A 26,744-nucleotide genomic window follows, 5' to 3' on the forward strand; every position below is an offset into this window, starting at 1 on the left:
AGTGCTGAAGAAGATCAACTCTTGATCAATTATATTACTCTCCATGGCCATCCCAATTGGAGATCTCTCCCTCAATCTGCCGGTATTTTTTTATTATATCCTTATTTTTTTTTTTTCTTATCTTTTATGTATTTTTTAGTGTGTAAAGGTTCTTTTTTTTTTTGTTGAATGGGTTGGTTGGTTTGATTAGGGCTACTGCGGTGTGGAAAAAGTTGCAGGCTCCGTTGGATTAATTATTTGAGACCAGACATCAAACGTGGCAATTTCACTTCTCTTGAAGAAGATACTATCATCAACTTACATCAAATCTTAGGCAACAGGTCCCTTCTACTTTTTATGCTATATTTTCAGATTTTTTTTATTGTTTTTTCGGAACTATAAATCAAAACAATTTTTATTCAAGAAATCAATCCCTTTTAGTATTATTACTTTGGAAAAATCGTTTCTATTTGATTTTTTTGTTTTCTTTCCGCTAGAAAAAAAAAAGAAAAAATAGTTTCTTTTAAGTTTTTTTTTTTGAGAGTGAGTGACTAGATTTACTCCAAAATCTTTCTGAAATATTACATTACATCTGTGTGGGGCTGATAACCGAGAAGATTCCAACCCGTGATTTCCTTTGTCCACTAAATAAATTTCATTTTTCTTTTTCCACTTTTCCTAATTTTTTATTTTTCTTTCTTTTAAACAAATTTCACTACTAGACAAGATAGGCACATTCATCAGTGTAAAGACATGTGCTCATTTTTTTTTTTAACTATACCACATGAGGTTCAATAGCTTCTCTGTTTGTTTTGTTCTCATTACAACAATGTAGTAAGTAGACTTATTAACATATTGATGAATTTTTTTTTATTCTTTCATTTTTGTGACATTTTGCTTGATACTTTTTTTGTTTTGGTAGATGGTCTGCGATAGCTGCAAAATTGCCAGGTCGAACAGACAATGAAATTAAAAATGTTTGGCACACTCATTTGAAGAAAAGACTCCACCAGAATCAAGATGGAGATACCAAGGAAACTGTCGTTACTGCTACTAGTACTACTACTACTACAGATGCAAAGAGGCCAACCTCTCCGGAACAACAACAACAACAATCTAGCAGTAGTGGTGACGTTTCAGCGGTTACAACATCGGGAAACAATAACGATCACATCTCCAATGGTAACAGCAAAGACTCTGCGACGTCATCAAAAGATGTTCCTCCTGCATTGATAGATGAGAGCTTTTGGTCAGAAGTCGTATCCATGGATTATAACATTTCAGGAGATGATCATGTGAAGAACGAGATAAAGATTGAGAACTGGGAGGGCTCGTTAGATAGAAATGACAACAAGGGTTATAACTTCTCGAAATTGTATAACCATGACATGGAGTTTTGGTTTGACCATCTCACTACTAGTCCTGTAGTTGGAGAAATCTCCGACATTTCTGACTTCTGATTTCTTTTTTCTTTTTACCCCCTTTTGTAGTTGAGAGTTCAGAGGACGTATATCTTTTCTTGCTTTGTGACGCACATGAATAAAAATAGTCCTTTTTTTTTGTGAATCGTTTGAAAATTTTGATTAAATGTTACTATGATATGTGATTTAATTAGTATCAGGATATATTCTGAAATAGTGTTCGTACATTATATAAAGCTTAACGTATAGTATTATGATTGTTTGTGTTACATTTGACGTCTTTATGATAACTGTTTTTTTAATAAAGAGGTTTTTCTTGTGTTTGTCTTTGTCCTTTAACATCTTTGTAATTATAAATTTAAAATCTTTGGTGATGTCTTGTACTGTAACTAAAACATGTTTAGTGGATGGCTAAATTAAAGAAAGCCTATAATATTGTTGTTTATGTAGTCGGATACTTTTAAAAGCATATTCCCTTTTTTCTATGCACATTTTATATTCTTCTGGTTTCACTATCAGTAATGGCAAACTGACAAATAAAAGATATGATTAATAAGGTCCACTTATACTGTTTTACATGCATAAAAATTTCTGAAATATTTCGTTGCAATGAATATACTCAGTAGCTCCCATTGACCCAATTGTGATACTAAACACAAAAGCTGATTTGCACATATTATAAATCTCAAAACGAGATAACCTAAAAAATTACTACACAAGAAGCAACATTGATATTATCGATGATCCAGCGATGACTCCACTATAGATTTATATCACCATCAACTAAACTAAATGGAAAACTTTGGTTCTTTGACACATAATAAAACCAATGAGAAAAGCATGAAATGATTAAAACGTGGTTGACAAGTGACAACTTAATTGAAAAATCAACCAGAGAATGGTGATGATATTTGTCAATTATGAATTATCACTCTTATCAGTAACTCTGGGCCTCTGGCGAGGTCCCCGGACCTACCTTGGATGAGCCGAATCCTGTTCACTTTTTTGACATAGCATGACCGACTTATAGAGAAAATTTCTGAGCCAAAGAAACGGTTTTTTACAATACTCTAATACCATTTCTGATGAGCTTCAACAATATGCAACTACACCTTGTGAGTCTCAAAGCATTTGTGCTACTTCTCAAGAATTTGGAGCTACTAAGAGAGATTTGAGTCGACTATATATATCATAGAATGTAAAAAACAACAAATATCAACCTGTTTGTAATAGATTTTTGAAAATCCATGATTGAACACCAAATAATGCCTCGTTAAAACTGAGTTGACAAAAGATTATATCCTAGTAAACCAAGAACATCACCGCCAGTACTAATTTCAAACAAACCAAAAACAGAGAAAATAACTCATTTCAAGTGGTGCATGCTAGAGCAAGGGTTCATCTGTATTTGAGTCTCTTTCACTGTCAAATCAGCTGGAATTACTACCAAGCAACTCCACCAGGTCGGCTTTCTTCATCTTTGAAACCCCTTTTAGTCCCCGTGACTTTGCTATGCCTCTCAGTTCCATCAGCTTCAGTTTACTCAAGTCTTCCACGGCTTCTTCCTCGGCTTCTTCCTCAGCTTCTTCCTCAGCTTCATCACTATCTTCGTCAGCATCATCGAGAGACTCTTCATCATCTGATAACACATCTAAAATAACATCATCATCATCTGATAACACCTCTAGAGTAACATCATCATCATCTTCCTCCTCCTCTTGAAAAAATGATGATGACTCTGGCTTCTGCTCTGACTCTGATGCAAGCATAGTTGTCACAGGTTCAGGTTCTAACTCATTTTCAGGTTCATGCTCATACTCAGGCTCCTTCTCATGCTCATCCACAGGCTCATTCTCAAGCTCATTACGCGACTCCACTATATCCTTCTTCTGGGTCCAAGTTACGCTGTAACTTGATTCCTGATCAAAACTTGCCTCGCTAGAGTAAGCTGGCGGTGATTTAGATCTTGGTACTGGCGACTTTCTTCTGAAGCTTGATGTTGGTCTGGAAAAGGATGATGAGTTATAATCCTTGTTCGCTGAATTGGCAAGGTTTCCATTGCGATCTTGTTTGTCGACAGTATCTCCATGTACATCTCCCTGGTTGCTAAATTTGCTAACTTGCTTCTTGCTCTGCTCTCCCGAGTGCTTCCTTAGCAGCTTAAGAAGGGAGTCAACAGTTTCACTTTCTTTTCCCTGCCCTTTAGAAGATTCTTCAATCTTTTTTTCTTCTTTCTTTGCCGCAGCACGAGCTCGAAGCTGAGCTTGAACTTTTCTGAAAAGCTCAACAATCTCTTTCTCTCTTGGTCCAGGGGATGAGGTAGCTTGGAATTTGGGGGAGTTAGACAGAGACAGTAAAGGTCCATTTCTTGAAGACAACATGTCAGAGCTTTCGATATCAAAATCGTCTCTCCCTTCGTTTTGCCTGTTGCCTCCACGGGAACCATGCTTATTAAGTCTTGAGAAATCAGGATTTCTCCTATAGCCGCCAGAACTAGCTCGGCAAACAAAAGAAGTAGTATTACGGATAGATTTCAGACGTCCATTCTTGTGATCGAGAGAGGAAGACCAAGGTAGTATAGCAAGCGTTCTTCTTGAAACAGGAGAGTTAGAGAAGAAGCAACGGCTGTCTGAAAGTGTACAACCTGTGTTACCAAGGAAACACCTCATAAAGTAAGCTTAAAAATACCAACAAGTAACTAAACAGTCCACAAACGAATAAGCCGAAGTATATTATATATTATACTCTCAGAAACATTTCATCGAACAACTGGTGGACAACAAAACAAAAATCAAATTTTCTTAAACACACCGCCGTTTCCGCCTATAGTGACTAATGCATAAAACAGTGAGTGCTCACTGAGAAGTTAAGGAAGAACCCACCAACAAACTTCCCAGCAAACATATAGACAAGCCTTAACTAAATTATCTACGAGAATTATACATACATATACATAAAAACAAAATTAACAACGACATGTTGGAGAAAGAGCGAGAGAGAGAGAGAGGATAGTGAAGTACCAGGGACGTAATCACAATTCAAATGGAAAGTTCCCGACATCGCCATGAACAGACTTCGGCGAAAAGAAGATAGATTTTTTTAAGCTTCTTCTTGCATTGCCCTTTTCCTTCTCGACCCTCTTTGTCTTCTCTGTCTCCTCGTCTTGGTAACTACAACACTAATTCATCATATTGGGCTTTTTTATGGGCTTTGGACAACTTTCGAAAATAAAACCGAAGCGATTGTCATAACGCAAACTAATTTCCGGTCACAATTTAACCAAACCGAAATCAATTTCATATTATTTTATTTTCGGTACAGACTTGTTCAGCTCGGTTTTAAAACCATGCTTTTTGGATTCTCTAAAGAAAATGGTTTGTTCATAGAGGATAAAGCCACCATGAATGAACCTATTTTCCTCAACACTCAAACAGTATCCGTATTAAGATTAGAACCAAGTGGGGCCAACATTTGCCACAAACATCTCCCAATGACATCTACATTGGAGAGTTTAGAAACTGAAACAAAGAGACAGTGAAATGTGTTGCGAGATGTTTCCTTGTTATTATTACGCCTTGTGGTCTTTTGCCATTTCATCCACATCAAGTTCTACCGCCAGGATTGGAGAATCCTCTTCCATGGCAAATTCACTGTTCAGACCAAACAGGATTTGTTTCTCTCTCAGTAAGAAAAGAATAACAGAAAGATGAAAAAGCTGATTGGAGATGATACCCTCTTCTTCTCTTACCTGTTACTTACTGGACCATGATCCACAGCTGTCCTCAGACAATATATGGCTCTTCCTACTATGTCCGTCATTGAAATCGGACCAAATGTTCGACTATCATATGCTTCCTATTCAAACATACCAAAAGTATACACAGATTCAGTTTCTCTTATGTAACGCATCATTGCGAGATTTCTGCAAGTGTGTGGTGTTACCGAAAAAGTAAAATGGTGTACCTTAGATTTCACCTCTTGGTTCTCAGCTACAACCCAGCACTGATCCTTTTCAAGAACAAAAGGCTCGTCTTTTGCATCACTTGAAACCATTTCAGATCCTTCTAAAGCTGCCAATCTTCTGACTAGATACTTATTTGTTTCATTCGGGTCCTTCAAGACAACAGCATCCCCAATGAAAACGTACCTAGACAAAACCACAAAAGTCAGATGGGCATCACTCATAAGTAATAACCATGCACATGATTAGTTAAGGCTTGAGAACTAGGGGGGATTCAACTGATGTTTATATACATCAAAAAGCTGAAACGCAGAATTCACAATTTCAATGGGCTCATCAGAGTTGATACATTTATTTATGCCAACCTAATCAATTCCGTCCATTTCAATCTGCATCAAAGTAAGTAGACATACGCCCACTATACAATATTTTCAGAGCAAAACAACAAAAATCTAAACTTTTGTCTTAAAATCAACGAAAATGAGAGACTTAGCTCTCCTCACAAAGATGATTACCTTGTCTCACGGTTTTGATTTACAATAGAAAACGTTCATGCCTACTTACAACTTACAAGTCCGAAATCCATGAAAGTAAATAAAAAACAATCAAAAAGAAAACCCATGACCCTTGTCAGGTAACTAGCGGTGCAACTACAGTAGCGTGTAACTTCAAGGTCTAAGTGAAACTCAAAAGACAAACCCTTAACGCCAAGAAACATACCTTGTATCAACAACTGGTAGCTTACGGACAAGTAGCGTGTTTTCATTTGATCCCATGGTTGGGGCCATCTCTTGTCCTTTATTGGAGTTGTGTAAGTAGGTTATCTTTCCATAAAATAGATTCTTCACGACTACACCAAAGAGTTCCCGGTCACTGAGCTTCTCTCTAGTATGTTTCTGAACAGACAGAGTAACCCAAGGATGGTAAATAAAACAGATTATACATGCACACTTACAACTCAATGAACTGAAAGAAACAGCTTGAGGTTCAGCAGAAGATACAAGCAGAGGACCAAAACAATCAATGGATTTAATCTGATCATATTAAAGAATGATCCCTTAGCATAAAGTATTTCCCTTTTCTTTTCTTTTTTTAACAGCAAAGTGAGCCCTTTTATTATAGTAACAACACCAACGAAAAGCATCGAAGATTTTGTTTGCATAGCGAAAGAAGCAAACTTTCTTGAACAATGGCGCTTTTATGGATGCAATTCCCTTAAGATAAATCAAAATTGGATGGAAAAATAAAATCAGAAACCCTAGTCAATTTAATCAAATCCAAAATCCAAATTTTTATGAATTACACAGAGAGAATCAGAAAGTTCAAAATTCCATAAATCCTGTAAGGCAATGGCAAGGACTGAAGCATAACTCAAACTGAGTCACAGAGTGATAGAGTTATAAGAAAGAACCTTGAGGCTGAGAGTGAGAGAATACTCGAGCTTGTGAGCCATGTATCGGACCCAATTTGTGATGGAGGCCATCTTTGAATGGTAATGACTCTAATCGGAATGGACTCCTTCACCGCGTCGGTTTTCTCAGCCTCCTCCTCGCCGCCGTGGTCGAACTAGTGTTTTATGGGTTCGTCGGTCATAAAAATCTCGTGATTTCCAAATATTGCCCAAAAGAGTCTAAACTTTTAAACAGTGTTTAAATTAGCCTTGGAACTATTTTTCTACTGTTCGAATTTTCATCCTGAATTAAATAATTGATCACATTAACCCCAACAAGAAAAGTCCTGACAAGAAGTTCGAGTTAGGCTTTGTCAACATGCCACGTGTTCATCTTCTCCTTCTCTTTTCTAACTCTCTCTGCTGAACATTTCGTTCCGACAGATTTGCAGATTGAAGCTTAAATAATCAAAGACAAATACCAAACACATACAACAACTTACGAAAAGATCTTTGACTTGGATCATCTGTAAGAAACTTCATCTCATGTTCTCACTTTTTCTTTAATTCAATTTTCAATTTATATGTTCTTCTCCAGTGTCAAGGATCATCACTTCTGATAGATCATAGATCTAATTTATTGTAATTTTCTTCCTTCCCTGATCTTTGCTCATTAGGTTTTGATATATGTGGTTGATTGATCTTGATTTGGATTTTACGATTGCGTGCTGTTTAAATATTAGACTCGAAACCGAATCGGAAATCAAATTAGGGTTTTTTAGAGCTTCGTGAAATTAGATAAAATTTTTGGGTTAATTGTGTAGGTGGATCACAAGAATATGGACAAATTGAAGATTGCGGAATGGGGAGAGAAGCTGAAGACTGGTGGAGCTCAGATGAGCAGAATGGTTAGTGAGAAAGTGAAAGATATGCTTCAAGCTCCAACCTTGGAATCAAAAATGGTGGACGAAGCTACTTTAGAGACGTTGGAGGAGCCTAATTGGGGAATGAACATGAGGATTTGTGCTCAGATTAACAACGACGAGTTTAACGGCACCGAGATTGTTAGAGCTATCAAGAGGAAGATCTCAGGTAGGAGCCCTGTGAGCCAAAGGCTGAGCCTTGAGCTTTTAGAAGCTTGTGCTATGAACTGCGAGAAGGTTTTCTCTGAAGTTGCTTCTGAGAAGGTTCTTGATGAGATGGTTTGGTTAGTTAAGAACGGTGAAGCTGATCCTGAGAACAGGAAACGAGCTTTTCAGCTTATTAGAGCTTGGGGACAATCCCAAGATCTTACTTATCTTCCTGTGTTTCATCAGACTTATATGGTAAAATCTCTCCTGAATCTGATTTGCTTATTATGCAAAAGACGTTTTCTTGTTAGTTTGTGTCATTCTCTGTTTTTCTTATTCCTTTTTTGTGATTTATTCTTAGAGCTTAGAAGGCGTAAACAGTTTAAACGCTCGTGGTGAAGAGAACTCAATGCCGGGACAAACCTCTCTGGAGTCTCTTATGCAACGGCCTGTTCCAGTTCCTCCACCTGGTAGCTATCCGGTTCCTAATCAAGTACAGGCTCGTGGGGAGGATGAAGGTCTTGATTATAATTTTGGGAACTTATCGATAGAGGATAAGAAAGAACAGATTGAGATTACAAGGAACAGCCTCGAGTTACTCTCTAGCATGTTGAATACTGAAGGGAAGCCGAATCACTCAGAGGTAATCTTTTGCAATTATTTGCTCATTAAGCTTTATAAAAAAACATTACTCTTTTTCAGCTATGTGTGTTTTGAGTATTCATTGAAACTTTTACTGGACAAAAGTAAGTAATGAGGTTATATGTTATGGTTACAGGACGATCTAACGGTAAGCCTGATGGAGAAATGTAAGCAATGTCAGCCGTTGATTCAAATGATCATAGAGAGCACAACAGACGACGAGGGAGTCCTTTTCGAGGCTCTGCATCTGAATGATGAGCTCCAACGCGTTCTATCTAGTTACAAGAAGCCTGATGAAACTGAGAAGAAAGCCTCCATGGTGGAACAAGAATCATCAGGAAGCAAAGATGCTGGTCCGAAACAAACAGAGGAAGAACAGCAACCTGTAAAGAAAATAGGTGACGGGGATGACACAAAACATTCAGAATCATCAGGCTCCTCCGACAAACCCGTCAAAGAGGATAAGCAGGTGAAAATAGAACTCGGGCTTTCGAGTGATGAAGATGAGAAATGAGCAGTCTTTGTTTGTCTTTCTTCCGAAATGGATATCAGAATGTTGCTAAGATTTGTTCTTGATGGTTGTTGCTTTTAAATTATAACAATGGATTCCTACTAGCAGTGTGGAACCGTTTTAGCTTCGTTTCTCGCTTTGTGTTATAAAGTGGTTTTTATAGACATTTTTAAGCCGTAGGTGAATCTTCACCCGAAACATTTTATACGAGGTGTTTTGTTCTGCACTTAGCTAAATTGCTTATATGTGTTGTGACTTGTGAGGTTAGTATCTAACTTCCCTGCTGGGTGGTATAAATGGATTGATAGATTCACCTCATTCTCAGATTAACTCGCTCGAAATGATAGAATGGAGTCTAACATTCTTCTTGAAACATGCTAAATTTAAAGATGGACCCAAAAATGGTACAGTGCACAAACCTATCGAGATTACATGATATGAGTAATTTTATAACTTAGTTTAGTGCATATAGACGATTTGTTTCACTGCAACGAAGATTAGTTAATTCATGAAGCGTCACCACTTTTCTCAAATATTTTGTCGTGCTTTATGCTTTTCGTCTATTGATGCTTCTATAATCAGCTTCTTATGTCGTCGACATGCTCTAAAAATTGAAGTGGACGTGGCCGTAACCACTTATGCTATTTTACATCAAATAAAACAATAGAATATGTCTTGGTGGACTTATATATTCATCGTTTAAGGTTATAGATTGGTTCTTTATCCAAAAAAGGTTATAGATTGGTCTCCACCACCTATTCTATGCATACATTCCCAACTCTGAAAACGTCATGCGGCTATCTTCATTGGTTATCCATTTCACTCCATCAACCAAAAAGAAAGAGATTTTGACATTTTGCTAGATATCCTGATTCCTAAATAAATAAATGATTTTGTAGTTACTATACATTTGGGTTCTATGGAATTACTAATAAACTCCAGTTGCTCTTAATTTGTTATATATTTTATGGAAACAATTTTTTTGTTTCCAACCATGGAAACATGCACCTATGGTTTGGAATAAAAATGACATGGATATGAATTACAATTTCTTATGTTTTTTTTTTCTCATAGCTATATATTAATCAGATACTTGCTCTTTGTTTTGTGGTAAATTATGTTTTTGTGTGTTTTTAGAAAACTATAGAAATTAATTAACATTACGTCACTTACTACGTTCGCCATAAAAAATATAGGCATATATGGAAAGGTATATGTTATACCCCCAAAACATGAAAAATAATCATATAATGCAAACGCAATCAAGTGATGATGACCTTGCAAGTGTTCTTAGAGAAATATATAATACATGACATATTGAGGATCAAATGAATTTAGGGATGTATAGGAAGCTATATAATATATTAGATATATCTGACTAGATTTCAACTTAAATATAGATTGATGAATGAACACTCAGTAAGGCTTTAGCTTCCTATATAAACCATTGATGTTGAGGGTATATGGAGATCAACCTTTAAACTTCAAAGACTTTATACTTAGCTTATTACCTTAAAGATTTAAGAGGAAGTTATACATATATGGGAAGTCTCAAGTTATTATGGGTTTGTTTGGTGTTGCTAATTCTAGTACTCAAATTTACCTCGGTGCACCACTGTCGACGTTTGGTTGCGGAAGAGAGTATTTCTGGTCCAATCCGTTTGGAACAGATTAGACGAGAGCTTTTTGAGAGGTTGAAAGAGCTGAAGGTGAGATCAGAAGGCGAAGAGATGATCCTTGGAAATACTCTTGACTCGAAGCGTCTCAGTCCTGGCGGTCCTGACCCGAGGCATCACTGACCTAGAAGAATGTAAAAATATGTAATGCCATTTTTGAGAGAAAGGTTCAATATGATTAAAACCTTTTAACTTAATCCGATCCAAATGGTGTAATGTATTCGAGCTCTAATCTTCAAATAAGAAAGACGTGTCACCTAAAACAGCTTGCTAGCTCGACATATGTAACGTATTATGATACAAACATTTATATCAAACATGAAATTAACAACACAGAACTATGAGATACATATTTTGTTTTTCCAGGACTATATATAGAGCTGCATGCTGGCAACACAATTTATTGTATTCAGTTGCATATATAGTCCGCTAGCTAGCTAGTATATTACACATAATTTGGAAGAGAAAAATTATGCATGGTAGAACTCCATCATCGTATCTATCTCACACTGAAATTTTTACCAATTTAGGAAAGAAATATTATGATTTTTATCAAATTTATTTTTAAAAATATACTGTATGTTGTCCTAATTTTAGCAAATAGTCTCCAATCTCCATCATAAATCTCCTTCACTTAAATATCTCTCACAAATTATGGATATATAATATAAATTAATGTTTTCGAGAAAATGGTATTATTTCAATATATTATTGTTTTGTTGTTGTTGAGAAGTGTATTTTTATTTAATTTAATTTGATTATTAGGCTTTTTAATATATTTGGGAAAGTGATTTGCTTTGTGAGGCCCAAACCTAAAAAAGCTATCGGGTCGGGTAAACGAGTCGAAAAAATCTAACGCTGGGTTGCTTCTTCTTCTTCTTCTTCCTCGCTCTTGCGGCGCCTTCTCTCTCCCAAGCTCGCTGAGGTAAAAAAGCTTCATCCAATTTCTCCTTTCTCCAGATCAATTCTTGCTTTCCCCTTACCTTTCTACTGGTTCCGTTTCCTGAAGAAAGTTTTCTCCCTTTTTTCTTTTTCTTTTTCCCAAAGGTTCGTGTCGATCTCAAAGGTCTGAGATTCGAATGACCTAATTGTCTCTGTTCTTCTTATTCTGGGAATTTTGAAATCGTATATAGCCGACTTCTACTTGCTGCGTCAAATTTGATTCAGAAACCCTAATTTCGTGGGCCTTCTTGTGCAGTCTCACAAATTTGCACACACTCTCTCAGAATCGTTCTGGAAATTAGGGTTTTCACGGTGGAAGATTTGATTTCGGCTGATTTGTGGGCTTTTCTGACAGTAGTAATCGGGAGAAGTGAAGAAAAAAAAAGGCATCAATTTAGGGCAAAAATTAAGAGCGTGAAATTAGGGTTTCGGAAGTATATGTATGGCGTCGGAGCCTGTTAACGGAGGAGAAGGAATCGATGGAGCTAGAGAGAAGCAAATCATTAAAGTTTATAAGAGGAAAGGCAAAGGTCAAAGAAAACAGTCGCCCTTCTTTGCCATCGACAAACCAGAGGCGAATTTAGAAAACGAGAATGATGTGAATCCTCCTGAAACTCTAGCTTCAGAGTCCGTGGATCCTATAGTCGTGGTGAAGGATTCTGTCCAAGACGTTGCTCAGGAAGACGATGGGGCTAGTATAGCCAAAAACTCAACTCAAGCACGTTCAGACAATTTGCCTGGTGATGATTCAGATAAAGTCATTGACAAGCCTCTTGTGGAAGCTTTTTCTCATGTCCAACCTCAGGATGATGCCACGGATAAGAGCGTTCCTTTGGGTCAGGATGATGATGTGAACGCTATTGTAGGCGACAAGTCTGTTGATGCACCCTCTGAAAGCCACAAAGCTCAAGATGATGTCAATACAGTGGTTGTTGATGAAAACTCTATCAAGGAACCTCCTAAAAGCCTTGCCCAAGAAGATGGTAATACGGTGATCGTTGACAAGAACCCTATTGAAGTACCTTCTCAATCCCTATCAGTGGAAGATGTCAATACACTTGTTGTTGATAAGAATCCCATTGAAGTGTCTTCTGAGGAATATGTCCACGTGGTAGATGCAGATAATCTGATAAAAGAAGCTCACCCTGAAAACCTTGTTGAAAGAGATGCCCAACAGCCCGCAGGCCTTTCCTCTGATTCTGCTCACGCTGCTGCTGCTGCTGGAAGCATGCCTATGGAGGAGGACGCAGATGGTCGTATTAGGATACGTGTAGCTTCCACAACGAAGCAACAGAAAGAGGAGATCAGGAAGAAGCTTGAGGATCAGCTTAACGTGGTCAGAGGTATGGTAAAGAAGATAGAGGATAAAGAGGGTGAGATTGGTGCATACAATGATTCTCGTGTTTTGATTAACACTGGTGTTAATAATGGTGGAGGAAGGATTCTCTCTGGGTTTGCCTCAGCTGGACTTCCTCGTGAGGTCATCAGAGCACCAAGGCCTGTAAATCAACTAAGCATATCAGTGTTGGAGAATACTCAGGGAGTCCATGAGCATGTGGAGAAAGAGAAAAGAACGCCCAAGGCAAATCAGTTTTATAGAACTTCAGAGTTTTTACTTGGTGACAAGTTACCACCTGCAGAGAGTAACAAGAAATCAAAATCAAGTGCGAAGAAGCACGGAGGAGATGCTGGGCATGGGTTTAGTGCAGGGTCTAAAGTTTTCAAGAATTGCAGTGCTCTACTTGAAAGGCTGATGAAACATAAGCATGGTTGGGTGTTTAATGCTCCAGTAGACGTGAAGGGTCTAGGTTTGCATGATTACTTCACCATTATCGAGCACCCTATGGATTTGGGAACTATAAAGTCTGCGTTAACAAAAAATTTGTACAAGTCACCAAGAGAATTTGCAGATGATGTTAGACTTACTTTCCACAATGCCATGACTTACAACCCACCAGGACAAGATGTCCATGTCATGGCGGAAACACTATTACAGATCTTTGAGGAAAAATGGGCTGTAATAGAGGCAGACTACACTCGCGAAATGAGATTTGTCACTGGTTATGAAATGAATCTTCCATCTCATACAATGAGGTCTAGACTTGGTCCTACAATGCCGCCACCACCGATTAATGTGAGGAATACGATAGACAGAGCAGACTGGAGTAATCGCCAACCAACTACAACACCTGGAAGAACACCAACTAGTGCAACACCTTCTGGAAGGACACCTGCTCTGAAGAAGCCGAAGGCCAACGAACCAAATAAAAGAGATATGACATATGAGGAGAAGCAGAAGCTAAGTGGCCACTTGCAAAACTTGCCTCCAGATAAACTAGATGCAATTGTACAAATTGTTAACAAGAGGAATACTGCTGTGAAGCTACGGGATGAAGAAATTGAGGTTGATATTGATAGTGTTGATCCAGAGACCTTATGGGAGTTGGATAGATTTGTAACCAACTACAAAAAGGGCTTGAGCAAGAAAAAGAGAAAAGCTGAGCTAGCTATTCAAGCTAGAGCAGAAGCCGAGAGGAATAGCCAACAACAGATGGTAGTTATCCCGAGAATTTTACTCCTTTTGTTATTTTCTTTCTTGTTTTACTTGAAATTGTATGCTCATCTTCGTTTGTTTTTCCTCTTAATTGCAGGCTCCAGCACCAGTGGCACATGAGTTTTCTAGGGAGGGTGGCAACACAGGTAATTTTACCGGGATCTTCTTAGATATATTACTTCCCTATATTTGGTATGAACAACTTACGGATAATAATTGTTACCGCAGCTAAAAAGACACTTCCTACACCATTACCTTCGCAAGTGGAGAAGCAAAACAATGAGACAAGCAGATCAAGTAGCTCAAGCAGCTCTTCCAGTGGTTCCAGCTCTTCTAGTGGTACATGCTTCTCTCTGAGTTTTCTAACATGTCCTCTGAGACATTGCTAATGTGAATTTTTAATTACTAAACCCCTCTGTATTGGGCGTGCAGATTCGGACAGTGACAGCTCTTCGTCATCTGGATCAGATCAGACCTAGAGACTAGTGTACAAGAGGAGGGTTGATGTTGACAAATATGTAAGTTCATAGCTATCCATCCACTGTTAATCTAAAGAGCATATGTGTTGTCAAAAACATCTTCCTTATCTTCATTTTGGCATGTTGAATGTTGCTGGTCCATATATATCCTGGGTAGTTTGTTATATAAATTTGCTGATAGCTGGTGCTGCCTTGAAACATACATAGGAATCTCTAGTTGTATATGTAACCGGGGTGTGATGGTTTTTATGGTGGAAACAACAGGGCGTTGGAAAGATGGAAGTAGAGTAGAAGAGGATTTGGGAGGTGAAGGAAGGATGATGACCGTACAGGCTTTGGGGGCAGAGAAATAATAGAGTGGATGGGGTTGGTTTTTATCTTTCATGGGAGGAAAAGATTATGTGTATCATATTCATATCACTGTTAGAGTAAAAAAGAAGAAGAAAAATCTATTATTCTTAATTTTTTTTTTTTGACGTAGTAGGAGGATTATGGCTGTGTTTGTCTACTTTAGATGTAACCGTAGGGGTTGGTTGGGTTTGGTGTCTTACTTTGTATATCTCTGCCTCTCACACTCTCTCTCGGTCTTTTGTTTTTAGCGGGTTTAGTTGGTTTGACTGCTTGATCATTTTAGTTAGGTTCTTTTGAATCAAAGATTCTGGATTCTTAAAAAAACTTGTAGTATTGTAAGCTTGTGAGTTTGTGACCCCTTCTGTTAGCTTTGGTTTCTCCTTGCTTCCACACTATTACTACTACCCTTATCTATCCTCTTCTCTATTTGATCTATACAATGGATTGCTAAGGAGTCGTACTACCAGAGTTTTTAAAAGTTCAATTTCCGAATTGGTTTCAACTTACATCAAAAAAACATGTAAACATGGCAATTTGAATTTCGTATTTGGAGTTCGATATCGAAGGATCTTTCTACCACAGTAAACTTATGAGGAGGTTTTGTGTTGGTAAAAAAAACCAAAGCTTTTTGGGAAAAGATGAAGCAATGTCCAAAGGCTATGAAAGAGGAGCTGTGAAGAAGCATTGAGAGAAGGGTTGAAAGAAGAATGTTGATTCATCATCTGCGTCCCTTTCCACTGAATTCTCTGTCTCCTCGTTCTCTCACCATCTCCACTGCTCTCTCTTCTTCTTCTTCTTCTTCAACGAAGCAACACAAGCTTTGGTCTGGTCTGGAAAGCTGGAGAAAGAGTCCTGTCAATGACCTCCGTCTCTGGGGACCTACGGGTCCTCTCCTCCCTTCTTCCGACTCCGTTTCCGCCGACTTCTCCGCTCAGGTCTCGGCGGCGTCTTCTCTCGCCGATCTCGGAGCTCTCGTCCTCTCAACCTCTGACCCTCTCTCCAAATCTCATATCTCCCATTTAGCTTTCTCGCGTTGGCGACGTGAGAATCTCCCCGTTGGTTCAATCTCACATCTTCCTTCTTCTCCTGCTCGTCCTCCCAAACCACTCCTCGTCCGTGTTTTTTTCTCTCTCTATCTAATTTTGATTTGAGTTTGAGTTTATCAAAATCAGCTTCTTTGTATTTTGCAGGTAGCGACGAACGAAGTACCAAATCCGAAAGATTCGAAGCTTCCTCTCAATGCTCATATGCTTCACAACCTCGCTCATGTCGAGCTCAATGCTATTGATTTGGCTTGGGACACTGTTGCTCGTTTCTCCCCTTTCTTCCACCTTTTGGGTCACAACTTCTTTGATGACTTTGCTCATGTTGCTGATGACGAGAGTCGCCATTTCTTGTGGTGTTCCCAGAGACTCGCTGAGCTTGGTTTCAAGTTCTGTAACTGATTAAAGTCTTAAACTTTTTTTTGACTGGTATTGGTTTTCAAGACAGCCATTAACATTCATTGTCTTCTTCTTCTTCAAGGTATGGAGATATACCGGCTAATAACTTGCTCATGAGGGAATGCGAGAAAACATCCAACAATGTTGCTGCTCGCTTGGCTGTTGGTGTAGACTGGTTTCTCTCTGTTTGTCAAAAGATGAACCGTGCTCCTTGCCCTACATTTAAAGGCATTGACAAGTCTTCTTCTCCATGTTTTATTATATCTCATCTTTTCCCTGTTGGTTCTGTACTGAGATCATAAATATGTTTTTAACCATATGTGCTGTGCAGATCTGATCAAAGAGTATGGTGTTGAGTTAAGGGGCCCTTTTAATCACTCGGCTCGGGAGGTGGCTGCCATTCCACGAGATTGGTAAGGAAACTCCAGTCAGATTCTTTCAAAAAAAACTTCATCGAAAGGCATTATCTATATCAACGCACATTTCAATTTAGCGCAACAGATTAAGTTTTCTTATTCCATATATCTTTAGGTATGATTCATCATGTGTCACAGAAGTGGATAAAGGCGCTACCATACAGGATGACAAGGAGCAACTCTCTGCAGTATGTTTCTTCTTTGTTTATGTCTTGTACGCTATGCTTCTAAAGGAAGCAAGAATGAAGATGTTATCTTTATTTAAGTTTTAATGTATGGTTTTTGTTGCATTTCGCCACGACAGGTTTACGATAGGCTCACTCACATAATCGAAATGGAGAGTGAGAATTCAAGTCTCGAAAGGCCAGACAAATGATATGATGCGGTCAGAGTCATTATTTAATGGCGTTATAACTTATGAATGAGTGTCAGGCGTGGTTTCTTGGGATCTGAAAGTACAAATTAATGTGTTCTCATACGAAATAGTTCAAACCTAGCTCTAGCTTAGAATTTTCCTCTCTTAGTGCGGCTATTGTTTATGGTGATTTCACGTCTTTGCTTCTTGTGCATGCGTGACTATCACAGTGGAAATTCACATGAGAGTTGATCCAAGCAACCACTTTATGTTATAAATTTGCTCGCATCCAAGAGAGGTTCGAATTTAACCGAGTACAGAAATTTCGAATTTGTCAACTTGTCTTCTTCATCTTGGATTGCATTTGCATAGACTGACTGAGATTCGGTTCTTTGATTCTTTGTGTACAAACATATTGTGCGGAACCTTTTATAAGATTTAGTAACTAAACTGTATTAAGCTCTTGTAGTTGGTTACTAGTTGAGGAGGAGGAGTCATCATCAGCAGCATCATTATCATCATGATCTCTTCTGTGGACATTCAGCTTCCATGTCCCATCATTCATTTGAACCATCCCTTTGTTTGCCAGACACCTCCAGGTACTTGGCACTAAGTACTCGTCCTTCAGAGCATCTAATCCTTTATTGACCAAAGAAATATCCCGGCCAATCTCCAGCTTGAATACCCCGGCTGTATCTTGCATCCCTGCTATGCCGTGCAGATAAATCTCCAGGTTATGGTAGTTCCTAAAGTTCAGAGACCGTTTCAGGTACGTGGAGTTCAATGTATTGATCTCTAATACCTCGCCTATTTCTGCATACAGTAAGAGTGGATAATGTGGTGCGACATCTGGAACATTTACTATTCTTAGGATGTTTAGTGGTTTGAGTGAGTCGACGATTTTTTTGAAGTCTTGGTCTCCAATCCGAGGACTTCCGAAAGCAAAAACTGTGATAGGAACTTGCTTTTTTTGAAGACTTATATTGATGATGCTGTTTTTGCCATAGACTATATCTGCAGCTGATAGAACTGACATAACGGCGCCCAAGCTATGGCCAGTGAAAGTGATGCTTACTTCTTCATTCTTGTAAACTTCCAGCAACCTCTTGAGCTCTCCTTGTACCTAAAACCAAAACCAAGACACAATGCCATCCATTAGGAGAAAGAAGGAGATAAGGAAGTAGGGTTGTTAATGTTTTCATCGGTCGCCACGCCATGTTATGAGCTCAACCCATCAGCCATGATAAGTTAAACCCCTGTCACTGATTCTAACCCGCGGGCGGGACTGCATTGGACCTTAAAAAGGCACCAGGCACCCCAAGAAATGAAATGGTCCAGCGGGTTTTTTCCTGGCCTGTGGTGGGCTTAGGTTTGGAGCAGTCCTGGTCCGGTCATGATGTTTCAAAATAAATAAAATGGTCCGCACTGATATGATGATAAAGAGAAAGGTGAGGACCTGTTCTCGTGCACTAGTCTTGTCATAAGGCGAGCGAGAATCAGAAGCGGTGTAGATGTCGAGCCAGCCACTTCCAATACGAGGGCTATCTTTGGGGTCTTTTACCGGGAAAACCGAGATAGCTGACTCAAGTGGAAAATCGAAATCATTAGCCCATTCATATGGCTGAAGTGTTCCTCTCCATGCCACAACAATGTCTCTCCTTCCTAACATCGCTTTTCCTTGGTCTGTAGCAACCGCAATGTAACCCATCCAGTTAGTCTGCACGCGAGATGCATCCTTTGACAAAGACTTGACGATGAAACAGATTGGTAAGTTTAGGGAAGCTGTTGCGTAGATGTACTTGGTCACCTCATACCTGAAAATCTTCTACGGGTAAGCTAATGTTGTTGTCGAATCCAATATGAAACATTTAGGGCATATGGCAAGTACCTGAAAGGGTTGGCTTTAATGAAGCCGGTTCGAGCAAAGAGTTGTTTCTTGGAATAATAACAGTCACCAGCATATCTGGACTTACGGTCCCAATTAAAGGCGTCGTAACCAACCTGAGACATCTCGCCATAGTGAATGAGGTAGCGGCGAAGATCCGGGTCAAGTGGATCAAGCAGGCCTTGCCATTTCTTTTGGCCATTCAGCTCCTTCCATCTCTTTGCTATGTCGTTCAACATATTTGCCTTCGATTTTTTTACAAACCTTTATCTTCTTGATCTTGATTATTGGATAGTAACATGGCTCCTTGTGTGAAAGAGTTGAATAATGCGTGAAGGAATTGGTCCTTGATGCACGGTCCTTCACATATATAGTGCTGATTTAAGTTTTTGTTAAGTGTACGCATATAACAATTTATAGTATTAACATCAGTTTCAACGGTTAACCAACGCTTAAAACATGTTTTGTTAGTTACATCAAATATCAAATTAATCAAAGACAATTTCCCTCTGGCCTGTCCAATATGATTTCGGTTTAACCAAACCAGAAACGTCTATCCAGAACCGAAGCAGGGGATTATGCTCAGCCACTTGACCGGTGAGTTTCTTTGTATTCATGTTCTCTACTCTGCCTTGTTCGTCAAGATTTTATCATCTCGCATCAATGCCAAACCTGAAGCTAAATTTCTCACAAGCAGATGTAACCATCAAATCCCACTGATACGCTTGCCAGAACAGGTTGTTCAATATGTAGACCGTACTTCAAATAATCAAATAGAATCAACCACCCCTTACGACCAGTATCTTCATTTTGCGACACTCCCTCTGTAAATGAACCTTTCAAGAGTTTTTGTACATGGGCACTTGTGACATCGGAAAGCTCTTCATTCTCAAAGATTTGTCTGCGACTCAAGTTTCGGTCATCTGCAATGGACTGACATGACATACTGTCTCAGAGAAGTAAACAGATTATAAAGATCGGCATGGCAACCCCAAGCATCATCCTCGTTTTACATTTTCGGAACCAAAATGGTTTTCCAGAACCTAAAGAGGCTTCAGCAAGCAAGTCTTGAACCACATCTGAGAAAAGTTTCTCAACAGGGTTTCTGACAGTCATGAACTTGATCCTACCATATTTAGCAGTAACATAAACCATGAGTTAAACAAACTAGAATCATCATTGTAAGTATTACAAGTGCTACAATAAGTAATATGTACCTGGAAGACTCTAATTTCTTCGTCACATGCTTTTCCATAGCTCCAGAATTGTCAACAATTTTCAGAGAAACCAAACCAGCACTAGTTTTACAGCGAGTATGCTACCTGCAAATTGTCAAAAGAAGAGAAAATTCCAGTTTTCAGGACAAAAAATACGATTTCTGGAGAAATAGGCATAACATAAACATATATCAGTTGACTAAAATAAACCAAATTCTACGACTAAACTCTTAAACTTACGTATCTGCATATTGTTAAGAATCAGACAGAAGGAAACTTGTCCCACTGGAACTGCAACAAAACACAAAACCTGTGACCAGGAAAGCAGCACATCACTGAAGGTTATATACCATAGAGAAAACTCATTTCCCAAACTCCATCTTAAAACAAACAAAAATGCTGAACGTACTTAAAAATTCTAACCTGACCTTGGTCGTTTCGATTTGCTTTGTCTTGATAGCTTCAAGACTATGTTCCGTCAATTCCTCTATGTATGACCCGCACAAAACCTTGAAGCAGCGGTTTGAGAATTGGCTTAAAACCCACAGCAAACTATATGGAGGAAGAGATGAGTGGATGCTACGGTTTGGGATATACCAGTCTAACGTCCAGTTGATTGACTACATCAACTCCCTCCACTTGCCCTTTAAGTTAACGGATAACAGATTCGCGGACATGACCAATTCTGAGTTTAAGGCCCATTTTCTCGGTTTGAACACGTCTTCCTCGAGGTTACACAGGAAAGAGAGGCCGGTTTGTGACCCAACAGGCGATGTGCCGGCTGCTGTGGACTGGAGGAAACAAGGTGCTGTGACTCCTATTAGAAATCAAGGAAAATGCGGTATGAAACTATGCTCTTACACAATTCATTCTAAAGTTAAAGATTTTGCCAACGTTCATAACTATACTGATGACAACCTGATTGCGTTTTCTTTTTCTTGATGCAGGAGGTTGCTGGGCATTCTCTGCAGTGGCAGCTATTGAAGGCATCAACAAAATCAAAACAGGAAACTTAGTGTCTCTCTCAGAGCAACAACTCATAGATTGTGATGTCGATACTTACAACAAAGGCTGTAGCGGTGGATTAATGGAAACAGCATTCGAATACATCAAAACCAATGGTGGACTCGTCACCGAGACCGACTATCCATACACAGGCATAGAGGGTACCTGCGACCAAGAAAAAACCAAAAATAAGGTGGTTACGATACAAGGTTTCAAAAAGGTAGCCCAGAACGAGGCGAGCCTACAAATAGCTGCAGCTCAACAGCCAGTATCGGTTGGAATAGACGCTGGTGGATTTATCTTTCAGCTCTACAGTTCTGGTGTTTTCACAAGCTACTGTGGAACAAATCTCAACCATGGAGTGACTGTTGTTGGATATGGAGCAGAAGGCGATCAAAAGTACTGGATCGTAAAGAATTCATGGGGAACGGGCTGGGGTGAAGAAGGCTACGTACGGATGGAGCGCGGTTTAAGTGAACAGACAGGTAAATGTGGTATTGCTATGCTCGCAAGTTATCCCTTTCAGTGAGTCTACAAATCTCCAGAAGCTTTAGAGCCTTTCCTTTTGGATAACAGAAATATGACAATTCTCTCTGTATGACAATCTGCAATAGCGCAGCTAAAATAATTACGAGTCTGAAATAAAGTACTAGAGATAATTGAGAACCATATGCGATTATAACAGAATTCTAAAGATAATTTGCCATTATAAGAGAAACATATGTTTACTATAATACCTGCCTAATTAAGCACACGATGTTTGCTTGAACGAGTTGATGATACTTTCTCCTAGAAGCATTCTGCTTGATAACTTGCTTCTTTTAAGGCTTGGCATTAAGTCTAGTGATATTGAACAAACACAAGGGTCTCATGGAAAAGGAGAATCCTCACAACCTAAGATATAAGCTAAACTTCTTACGATGACTGATGACAACAAGTGACAACAAATAGCATCCACATAAGTCCGCAAAAACAAAATTCAGCATCAGCTTCCAATGATTTCAGTATACCAACACATTCTCTTTATGCTCACTTGACACAACAAACTTGCAGATGGAGCGCACAGCAATTACAAGATATGGAGGCAAATTGAACTATTATAAAACAAAAATATGTCTAATCAGAAACAACAAAAAATATTCCCAAGTTTGGGGTATGAGTTTCACATTCCAGGATCGGAACTACAGCTATTCTTACAAAATTGTAACATTTATCTGATGACGACTACAGGAAATACCTAGGACTTCAGTTCCGAAAGCCTTTGTCTAACAGTACAAGCAAGCTTCCATTCACCGATGCTAGTAAGACGCTCGACCACTTTTTGCCTAACCTTGATATATGGTATGAACCCTCTATCAGTCATTCTCATAACCATCTTCCCTGCCAAAATATATTCCCTAACCTCTAGGCAACCCTCGACTACTACCTCATAGCTCTCAAACTCCACAGGGTAATCTCTACTTTCTACAAACTCGATCATCTCAATGGCTTTCCAAGTTTCCCTGTTGGCTCTCAAAGCTGATGCTACTTTTGTCAACATCCCTTTCCGTGGAGAAATCCCAGCTTTGCACACCATTTTTTTCACAATATTCACCAAATCGTTAGTCTTTCTAGCCAAACACAATGAATTAATCACCGCCCCATAACTTTCCACATCAGGAATACAGCCAGCTGCACTCATTTCCTCAACAACTATAACCGCCTCATCCAACTTATCAACAGCACAGAGAGAGGAAACTAAATAATTGCAAGTTCCAGTATCAGGGCTATATCCAATCAGTTTCATCTCATTAATAATATCTGCAACAGACTGGGATCCTCGTCGCCGTTCAAGCCAAGCATCAGACAGAAGGAGATGTGTCTGTGGATTAGGAAGACAGCCAGAACGAAGAGTGCGCTGTAAGATTGCGAAAGACAGAGGAAGCGGATCAGAACTCTGAAGACAGTAAGTAAGAAGGCTGGAGTAGACAATCTTTGGCAGAGAACGTGGTCTCACAGGCACAAAACTTTGGAGGATTTCATCAATGACTCTGATTCTATGATGATGGTGGAAAGCAGAGAGAAAAGAGAATAACGTTGAGTTTTGGTAAGGCTCTTTGAGTGACACAACAAGGTCAGGGATTCGAAGATACTCCTTTGTTTCAACAGCACATTTTATAGCCTTTTCAACCGCTTCAAAAGAAGAGATTGACCGAGACAACGGGATGCAGGACCGAGAATAAGCAAGGGGTTTTCGCAAATGTGTCAAGCGAATTGCCATTTCCTATTCTCAAAAGACCTGATTGACTATAAATTCATCAACTTGGCATCAGAAAAATACTTCCTTTCCTGTCGTAAACATTAAGTACACCTGAGTCAGTCAACTAACGTCGATGATGTAGTAATGTTCAATACAAAAGGATCTTCTTTTAGTAGCAAAAGTCATACCTTTGAGACAAATTCAAGCTTATTCTAGGAGGAATTATCAGGTAACTGGAGAAGGAGCTGGGAGGAATGATATTTTCCTTCACAGGGGAATATCATCGAACAACTGGACGGCAAGATCCGGAGAACTCAAATTTACAGACAATGACTTGAAATTTGGTAAATCGGATCAAAGTGAGTAATCCGAAATACCCATTGAGCTTCGATCGAATACGTCCTCCACAGATTTGATATGTAGAAGCAGATTGAATGGGTGATTTGAACAAGGTATCTTCTTCAGACTGAAGAGTAGAGAAGAGTTGCGTTTTGATTCTATACCAGCCTCTGTCTTATTAAACCTAACCGGATTTGTTCAAAAGGTTTAGTCTAAACCGGAAATTGATCGGTTCAGTCACTTTTATCTAAACAACGTACATAATCTAATTATTTCATTAAAAATTCCAAATTAACTATGAAATTTTACTATTAAACAGTACAACTTTTTCTTTAGTCTGGCAGACATAAAATACAACACGAATTTCAGTAATTATGAAATAGTCAACTAATAACATGCTTCGTATTACGTAACAATTAAACATTATAGGTACTTAACGTGGGAGATAGTGTTGTCCTTGTTTAAAACTGTTGATCACTGTATAACACTGTTGCCTTTGATCGTGCTTTAGATTTTCCCAACCACTTTGCAAATCTCTTGATGTATATGATCCACCAATAACAATCTCCCCATTCACACCGCCAACACCATTGTTATTGTTAACACTAAATCCTCCCGAACCACTTGAATTCATCACTAATCCGGTCTTGTTGTTGTTATTGTTGGTATATACTCGTTGATAATTATTATTATCCCAACCAAGGAGAGGTTGATTATGAACCAAGCTTTTGTATAGCTTGAGCTCTTCACAAATCCTCCTATACTCTCCATAAGAGCCAAGGACTGGATCTTTCTGTCTCCATAGAGCTTCCCATGTCAGAGAATCAGACAGCTTGGTACGGTCCTCTTCACGTACTGTCCGTACCATTTTCTGTACGTTACTGACACCGAAGACCTTGTGCACGGCCTGAAACTCTTTCGTCTTCCGGGCTGGGTAATACGGGGATAAGATACATTCGTTGTTGCATTTCTTCCTTTGGTGTTTGCATGACGCACATGCTTGATGCGACGATGAGTTATTGGAGATGTTGTTGTTGTTGTTGGTGGTATTGGAGTTCCTTTGCATCATGTCATGTCCTTAGTAAAGGAAACTTAAAATTATAACACAATTATAGATGTCAGTGATTGATCAGGTGAAGACATTAAAAAAGTTAAACAAGAATCGTCTAGCTATATCGCTAATCTAGGGTTTGATTAGTTGTTAAAACCTATTAATCTTTTGACGATTAATTTGATACTGATATTCTAACGTGACTTTGGGGAATTAGAATTCACATTGGTATAGAAGAGGTTTACACTTTTGGTTGTTTAATACTAAAAAGTTTACATTATAAATTTAGAGAAATGGTCGATTGGCTACATTACATTTCCCTAAGTATTTGATCATAAACCCGATTTTGGATTTAGCAGTAAAGCCGATACTGACTTGGATTCTAGTGTAATACAATAACGATGATATTAACAAAAAAAATATTAAATCATAAATCTTTTTCTTATACAATTTATAACTTGAGTGAAATATTTCTACTATATACAATTTATGCTTTTCGTATAATTTTTTTTTTTGTTTTGTTAAAGAGTATTGTATACAAAAATCAAAAACGTTTCGATAACCTATATAGTTTCTAATGTTGAAATATCAATGACTTAATATATGAAGTTAACGGAAAAAATATAAAGAACTTAGAATAGACACATATCGTAATAGAAACAAATTAGGAGTCGGAATATATATATATTAATTTAACGAAAGCTAAGATTCTATAATCAACAAGCATGCATGCGCATGTGTTTCTAAATGTACATGAATATGCAATATATATGGTCTTCATTTCAACCAGTCCTTATAGCTATTAATATATGGGATTAGCTAATATTGCAATATTGCATACTCACTGTTTCTCTCTTAATATATTAGTTACACGTATTACTACTAGCCAACATATTAAGAGAGAACGATGTACTAAATATTTGGTAATTAAGTATGACAAAATTTTCATATAGTGCTATAATTCTATGGGACTCACATAAATATATATACATATACATATATGCATGGACCTGGCCGGTAGACTAATTGAAGCATTATAAAATCTATACACACCGTAGTCACAATTGACAAGGAAATAAGATGAAACATGTATACCAGAAAAGAATAATAAGAGTTTGAAGATATATAATTTCGAGAAGGGTTAATACAAACCTCTTGGCTCTTTTATTTACCTTCATTTGTGTGTTAACAGCAATTGAAGCTATGGGGCTATCTTAATAATAAGGGGTATTTATAATTTATTATTGAAATTTTGGATAAAGAAAGATGAATAATGGTGCACAAAGAGTTTGTCTCTGATGAACATGAAAAGATTGTTTGGTTAATGAAAGAAAAAGGTGTTTGGATGAAGGGTCGATTATGAGTTTTAGGTTGCTCATGACAAAGGACAATTAACAACTATGAAATCAATAAACAAAACGATTTTTTTTCAATTTATATTTGATTTTTTTGAAAAGAATACGTGGAAATAAAAATAATACTATGTTAGAAAAAATCAATCTATTAAAGTTTTGGTTGTTTCAATATTTAAGTTTGTTTTCGTATAGTCATAATTGCATAACTTTGGGAAGACTTTTTTTTTTTTTTAGGTAAAGCATCTTAGGTTTATTATATGTATAGTGGACTAATGAGTAACTGAGTATACATTCTCATGAATCTGGTGGTTGGAGACCATCGATCTTCTGCGCCACGATCAGACTGGCCTCGTATGTTCACCTCGTGTGTGTGTTTTGAGCAGTAAAGATTTAACTCGATGCTAATCTAAAAGTCTTAGAGCAAGATTAACAGGGGGTTCATATATTGGGGGTACTTATATCCT

The 26,744-nt window shown here is 38.3% G+C and overlaps 11 protein-coding genes across 12 annotated transcripts; 6 read left to right on the forward strand and 5 right to left on the reverse strand.

The window, feature by feature from the left end:
- Positions 1-1,545, forward strand: LOC104754777 (myb-related protein Myb4-like; the record flags this gene model as incomplete). Its single annotated transcript, XM_010477044.2, is given in 3 exon segments — positions 1-82; positions 191-320; positions 902-1,545. Coding segments are annotated over 3 exon segments (750 nt in total), but the record flags the coding sequence as incomplete, so codon positions are not given.
- Positions 2,605-4,567, reverse strand: LOC104754779 (rho-N domain-containing protein 1, chloroplastic-like). Its single transcript, XM_010477045.1, has 2 exons — positions 4,421-4,567; positions 2,605-4,044 (listed from the first exon to the last, which is right to left on the reverse strand). The coding sequence occupies exons 1-2, from the start codon at positions 4,464-4,466 to the stop codon at positions 2,831-2,833; spliced, it is 1,260 nt and encodes a 419-aa protein (XP_010475347.1). The 5' UTR covers positions 4,467-4,567; the 3' UTR covers positions 2,605-2,830.
- LOC104754780 lies at positions 4,689-6,960 on the reverse strand. The gene is made up of 5 exons (XM_010477046.2): positions 6,773-6,960; positions 6,082-6,257; positions 5,364-5,547; positions 5,149-5,255; positions 4,689-5,050 (listed from the first exon to the last, which is right to left on the reverse strand). The coding sequence occupies exons 1-5, from the start codon at positions 6,842-6,844 to the stop codon at positions 4,969-4,971; spliced, it is 621 nt and encodes a 206-aa protein (XP_010475348.1). The 5' UTR covers positions 6,845-6,960; the 3' UTR covers positions 4,689-4,968.
- On the forward strand, positions 7,124-9,204 carry LOC104754781 (target of Myb protein 1). Its single transcript, XM_010477047.1, has 4 exons — positions 7,124-7,280; positions 7,576-8,076; positions 8,183-8,464; positions 8,600-9,204. Exons 2-4 carry the CDS (start codon positions 7,591-7,593, stop codon positions 8,975-8,977), a joined length of 1,146 nt encoding a protein of 381 aa, XP_010475349.1. The 5' UTR covers positions 7,124-7,280; positions 7,576-7,590; the 3' UTR covers positions 8,978-9,204.
- LOC109130186 (CLAVATA3/ESR (CLE)-related protein 3-like) lies at positions 10,480-10,842 on the forward strand. The gene has a single exon (XM_019239386.1). It carries the CDS (start codon positions 10,516-10,518, stop codon positions 10,771-10,773), a length of 258 nt encoding a protein of 85 aa, XP_019094931.1. The 5' UTR covers positions 10,480-10,515; the 3' UTR covers positions 10,774-10,842.
- Positions 11,465-15,334, forward strand: LOC104754782 (transcription factor GTE4-like). Of its 2 annotated transcripts, none has more exons than XM_010477049.2 (6): positions 11,465-11,575; positions 11,698-14,146; positions 14,244-14,292; positions 14,375-14,485; positions 14,579-14,664; positions 14,890-15,334. In XM_010477049.2, exons 2-5 carry the CDS (start codon positions 12,035-12,037, stop codon positions 14,623-14,625), a joined length of 2,319 nt encoding a protein of 772 aa, XP_010475351.1. In that variant the 5' UTR covers positions 11,465-11,575; positions 11,698-12,034; the 3' UTR covers positions 14,626-14,664; positions 14,890-15,334. The 2 variants fall into 2 exon arrangements, with proteins under 2 accessions (XP_010475351.1, XP_010475352.1); XM_010477050.2 differs by having other exon boundaries at positions 11,466-11,575; positions 11,849-14,146.
- On the forward strand, positions 15,465-17,540 carry LOC104754787. Its single transcript, XM_010477056.2, has 6 exons — positions 15,465-16,088; positions 16,167-16,408; positions 16,501-16,646; positions 16,750-16,831; positions 16,950-17,022; positions 17,139-17,540. The coding sequence occupies exons 1-6, from the start codon at positions 15,684-15,686 to the stop codon at positions 17,208-17,210; spliced, it is 1,020 nt and encodes a 339-aa protein (XP_010475358.1). The 5' UTR covers positions 15,465-15,683; the 3' UTR covers positions 17,211-17,540.
- Positions 17,635-19,406, reverse strand: LOC109124901 (phospholipase A1-IIalpha-like). The gene is made up of 3 exons (XM_019239421.1): positions 19,078-19,406; positions 18,646-19,003; positions 17,635-18,312 (listed from the first exon to the last, which is right to left on the reverse strand). The coding sequence occupies exons 1-3, from the start codon at positions 19,311-19,313 to the stop codon at positions 17,635-17,637; spliced, it is 1,272 nt and encodes a 423-aa protein (XP_019094966.1). The 5' UTR covers positions 19,314-19,406.
- On the reverse strand, positions 19,482-24,016 carry LOC104754785 (pentatricopeptide repeat-containing protein At1g06270). The gene is made up of 8 exons (XM_019239422.1): positions 23,724-24,016; positions 22,034-23,624; positions 21,355-21,901; positions 21,210-21,268; positions 20,715-21,108; positions 20,532-20,601; positions 20,292-20,396; positions 19,482-20,200 (listed from the first exon to the last, which is right to left on the reverse strand). The coding sequence occupies exon 2, from the start codon at positions 23,554-23,556 to the stop codon at positions 22,534-22,536; it is 1,023 nt and encodes a 340-aa protein (XP_019094967.1). The 5' UTR covers positions 23,557-23,624; positions 23,724-24,016; the 3' UTR covers positions 19,482-20,200; positions 20,292-20,396; positions 20,532-20,601; positions 20,715-21,108; positions 21,210-21,268; positions 21,355-21,901; positions 22,034-22,533.
- On the forward strand, positions 20,619-21,850 carry LOC104754784 (ervatamin-B-like). The gene is made up of 2 exons (XM_010477053.2): positions 20,619-21,132; positions 21,239-21,850. The coding sequence occupies exons 1-2, from the start codon at positions 20,688-20,690 to the stop codon at positions 21,823-21,825; spliced, it is 1,032 nt and encodes a 343-aa protein (XP_010475355.2). The 5' UTR covers positions 20,619-20,687; the 3' UTR covers positions 21,826-21,850.
- LOC104754788 (LOB domain-containing protein 2-like) lies at positions 24,205-26,115 on the reverse strand. Its single transcript, XM_010477057.1, has 2 exons — positions 26,078-26,115; positions 24,205-24,965 (listed from the first exon to the last, which is right to left on the reverse strand). Exon 2 carries the CDS (start codon positions 24,941-24,943, stop codon positions 24,308-24,310), a length of 636 nt encoding a protein of 211 aa, XP_010475359.1. The 5' UTR covers positions 24,944-24,965; positions 26,078-26,115; the 3' UTR covers positions 24,205-24,307.

Source organism: Camelina sativa, chromosome 17, assembly GCF_000633955.1.
Source record: "Camelina sativa cultivar DH55 chromosome 17, Cs, whole genome shotgun sequence".
Lineage (NCBI taxonomy): Eukaryota > Viridiplantae > Streptophyta > Magnoliopsida > Brassicales > Brassicaceae > Camelina > Camelina sativa.

Bases quoted from the DNA above. Each gene is read 5' to 3' on its own strand.
- LOC104754779 (XM_010477045.1), bottom strand. From the start codon at position 4,466: ATGGCGATGTCGGGAACTTTCCATTTGAATTGTGATTACGTCCCTG. The intron at 4,045-4,420 runs GTACTTCACTAT...TTGGTAACACAG, and splicing joins GAATTGTGATTACGTCCCTG to GTTGTACACTTTCAGACAGC.
- LOC104754780 (XM_010477046.2), bottom strand. From the start codon at position 6,844: ATGGCCTCCATCACAAATTGGGTCCGATACATGGCTCACAAGCTCGAG. The intron at 6,258-6,772 runs GTTCTTTCTTAT...CTGTCTGTTCAG, and splicing joins CTCTCACTCTCAGCCTCAAG to AAACATACTAGAGAGAAGCT. The intron at 5,256-5,363 runs GTACACCATTTT...ATGTTTGAATAG, and splicing joins ACCAAGAGGTGAAATCTAAG to GAAGCATATGATAGTCGAAC.
- LOC104754785 (XM_019239422.1), bottom strand. From the start codon at position 23,556: ATGGCAATTCGCTTGACACATTTGCGAAAACCCCTTGCTTATTCTCGG.
- LOC104754784 (XM_010477053.2), top strand. From the start codon at position 20,688: ATGCTGAACGTACTTAAAAATTCTAACCTGACCTTGGTCGTTTCGATT. The intron at 21,133-21,238 runs GTATGAAACTAT...TTCTTGATGCAG, and splicing joins TAGAAATCAAGGAAAATGCG to GAGGTTGCTGGGCATTCTCT.
- LOC109124901 (XM_019239421.1), bottom strand. From the start codon at position 19,313: ATGTTGAACGACATAGCAAAGAGATGGAAGGAGCTGAATGGCCAAAAG. The intron at 19,004-19,077 runs GTACTTGCCATA...GAAGATTTTCAG, and splicing joins ATTAAAGCCAACCCTTTCAG to GTATGAGGTGACCAAGTACA. The intron at 18,313-18,645 runs GTCCTCACCTTT...TTTTGGTTTTAG, and splicing joins AGACTAGTGCACGAGAACAG to GTACAAGGAGAGCTCAAGAG.
- LOC104754782 (XM_010477049.2), top strand. From the start codon at position 12,035: ATGGCGTCGGAGCCTGTTAACGGAGGAGAAGGAATCGATGGAGCTAGA. The intron at 14,293-14,374 runs GTAATTTTACCG...TTGTTACCGCAG, and splicing joins TAGGGAGGGTGGCAACACAG to CTAAAAAGACACTTCCTACA. The intron at 14,486-14,578 runs GTACATGCTTCT...TTGGGCGTGCAG, and splicing joins TGGTTCCAGCTCTTCTAGTG to ATTCGGACAGTGACAGCTCT.
- LOC104754787 (XM_010477056.2), top strand. From the start codon at position 15,684: ATGTTGATTCATCATCTGCGTCCCTTTCCACTGAATTCTCTGTCTCCT. The intron at 16,409-16,500 runs GTTCTGTAACTG...TTCTTCTTCAAG, and splicing joins CTCGCTGAGCTTGGTTTCAA to GTATGGAGATATACCGGCTA. The intron at 16,647-16,749 runs GCATTGACAAGT...TGTGCTGTGCAG, and splicing joins TCCTTGCCCTACATTTAAAG to ATCTGATCAAAGAGTATGGT.
- LOC109130186 (XM_019239386.1), top strand. From the start codon at position 10,516: ATGGGAAGTCTCAAGTTATTATGGGTTTGTTTGGTGTTGCTAATTCTA.
- LOC104754781 (XM_010477047.1), top strand. From the start codon at position 7,591: ATGGACAAATTGAAGATTGCGGAATGGGGAGAGAAGCTGAAGACTGGT. The intron at 8,077-8,182 runs GTAAAATCTCTC...ATTTATTCTTAG, and splicing joins TGTTTCATCAGACTTATATG to AGCTTAGAAGGCGTAAACAG. The intron at 8,465-8,599 runs GTAATCTTTTGC...TTATGGTTACAG, and splicing joins GGAAGCCGAATCACTCAGAG to GACGATCTAACGGTAAGCCT.
- LOC104754788 (XM_010477057.1), bottom strand. From the start codon at position 24,943: ATGATGCAAAGGAACTCCAATACCACCAACAACAACAACAACATCTCC.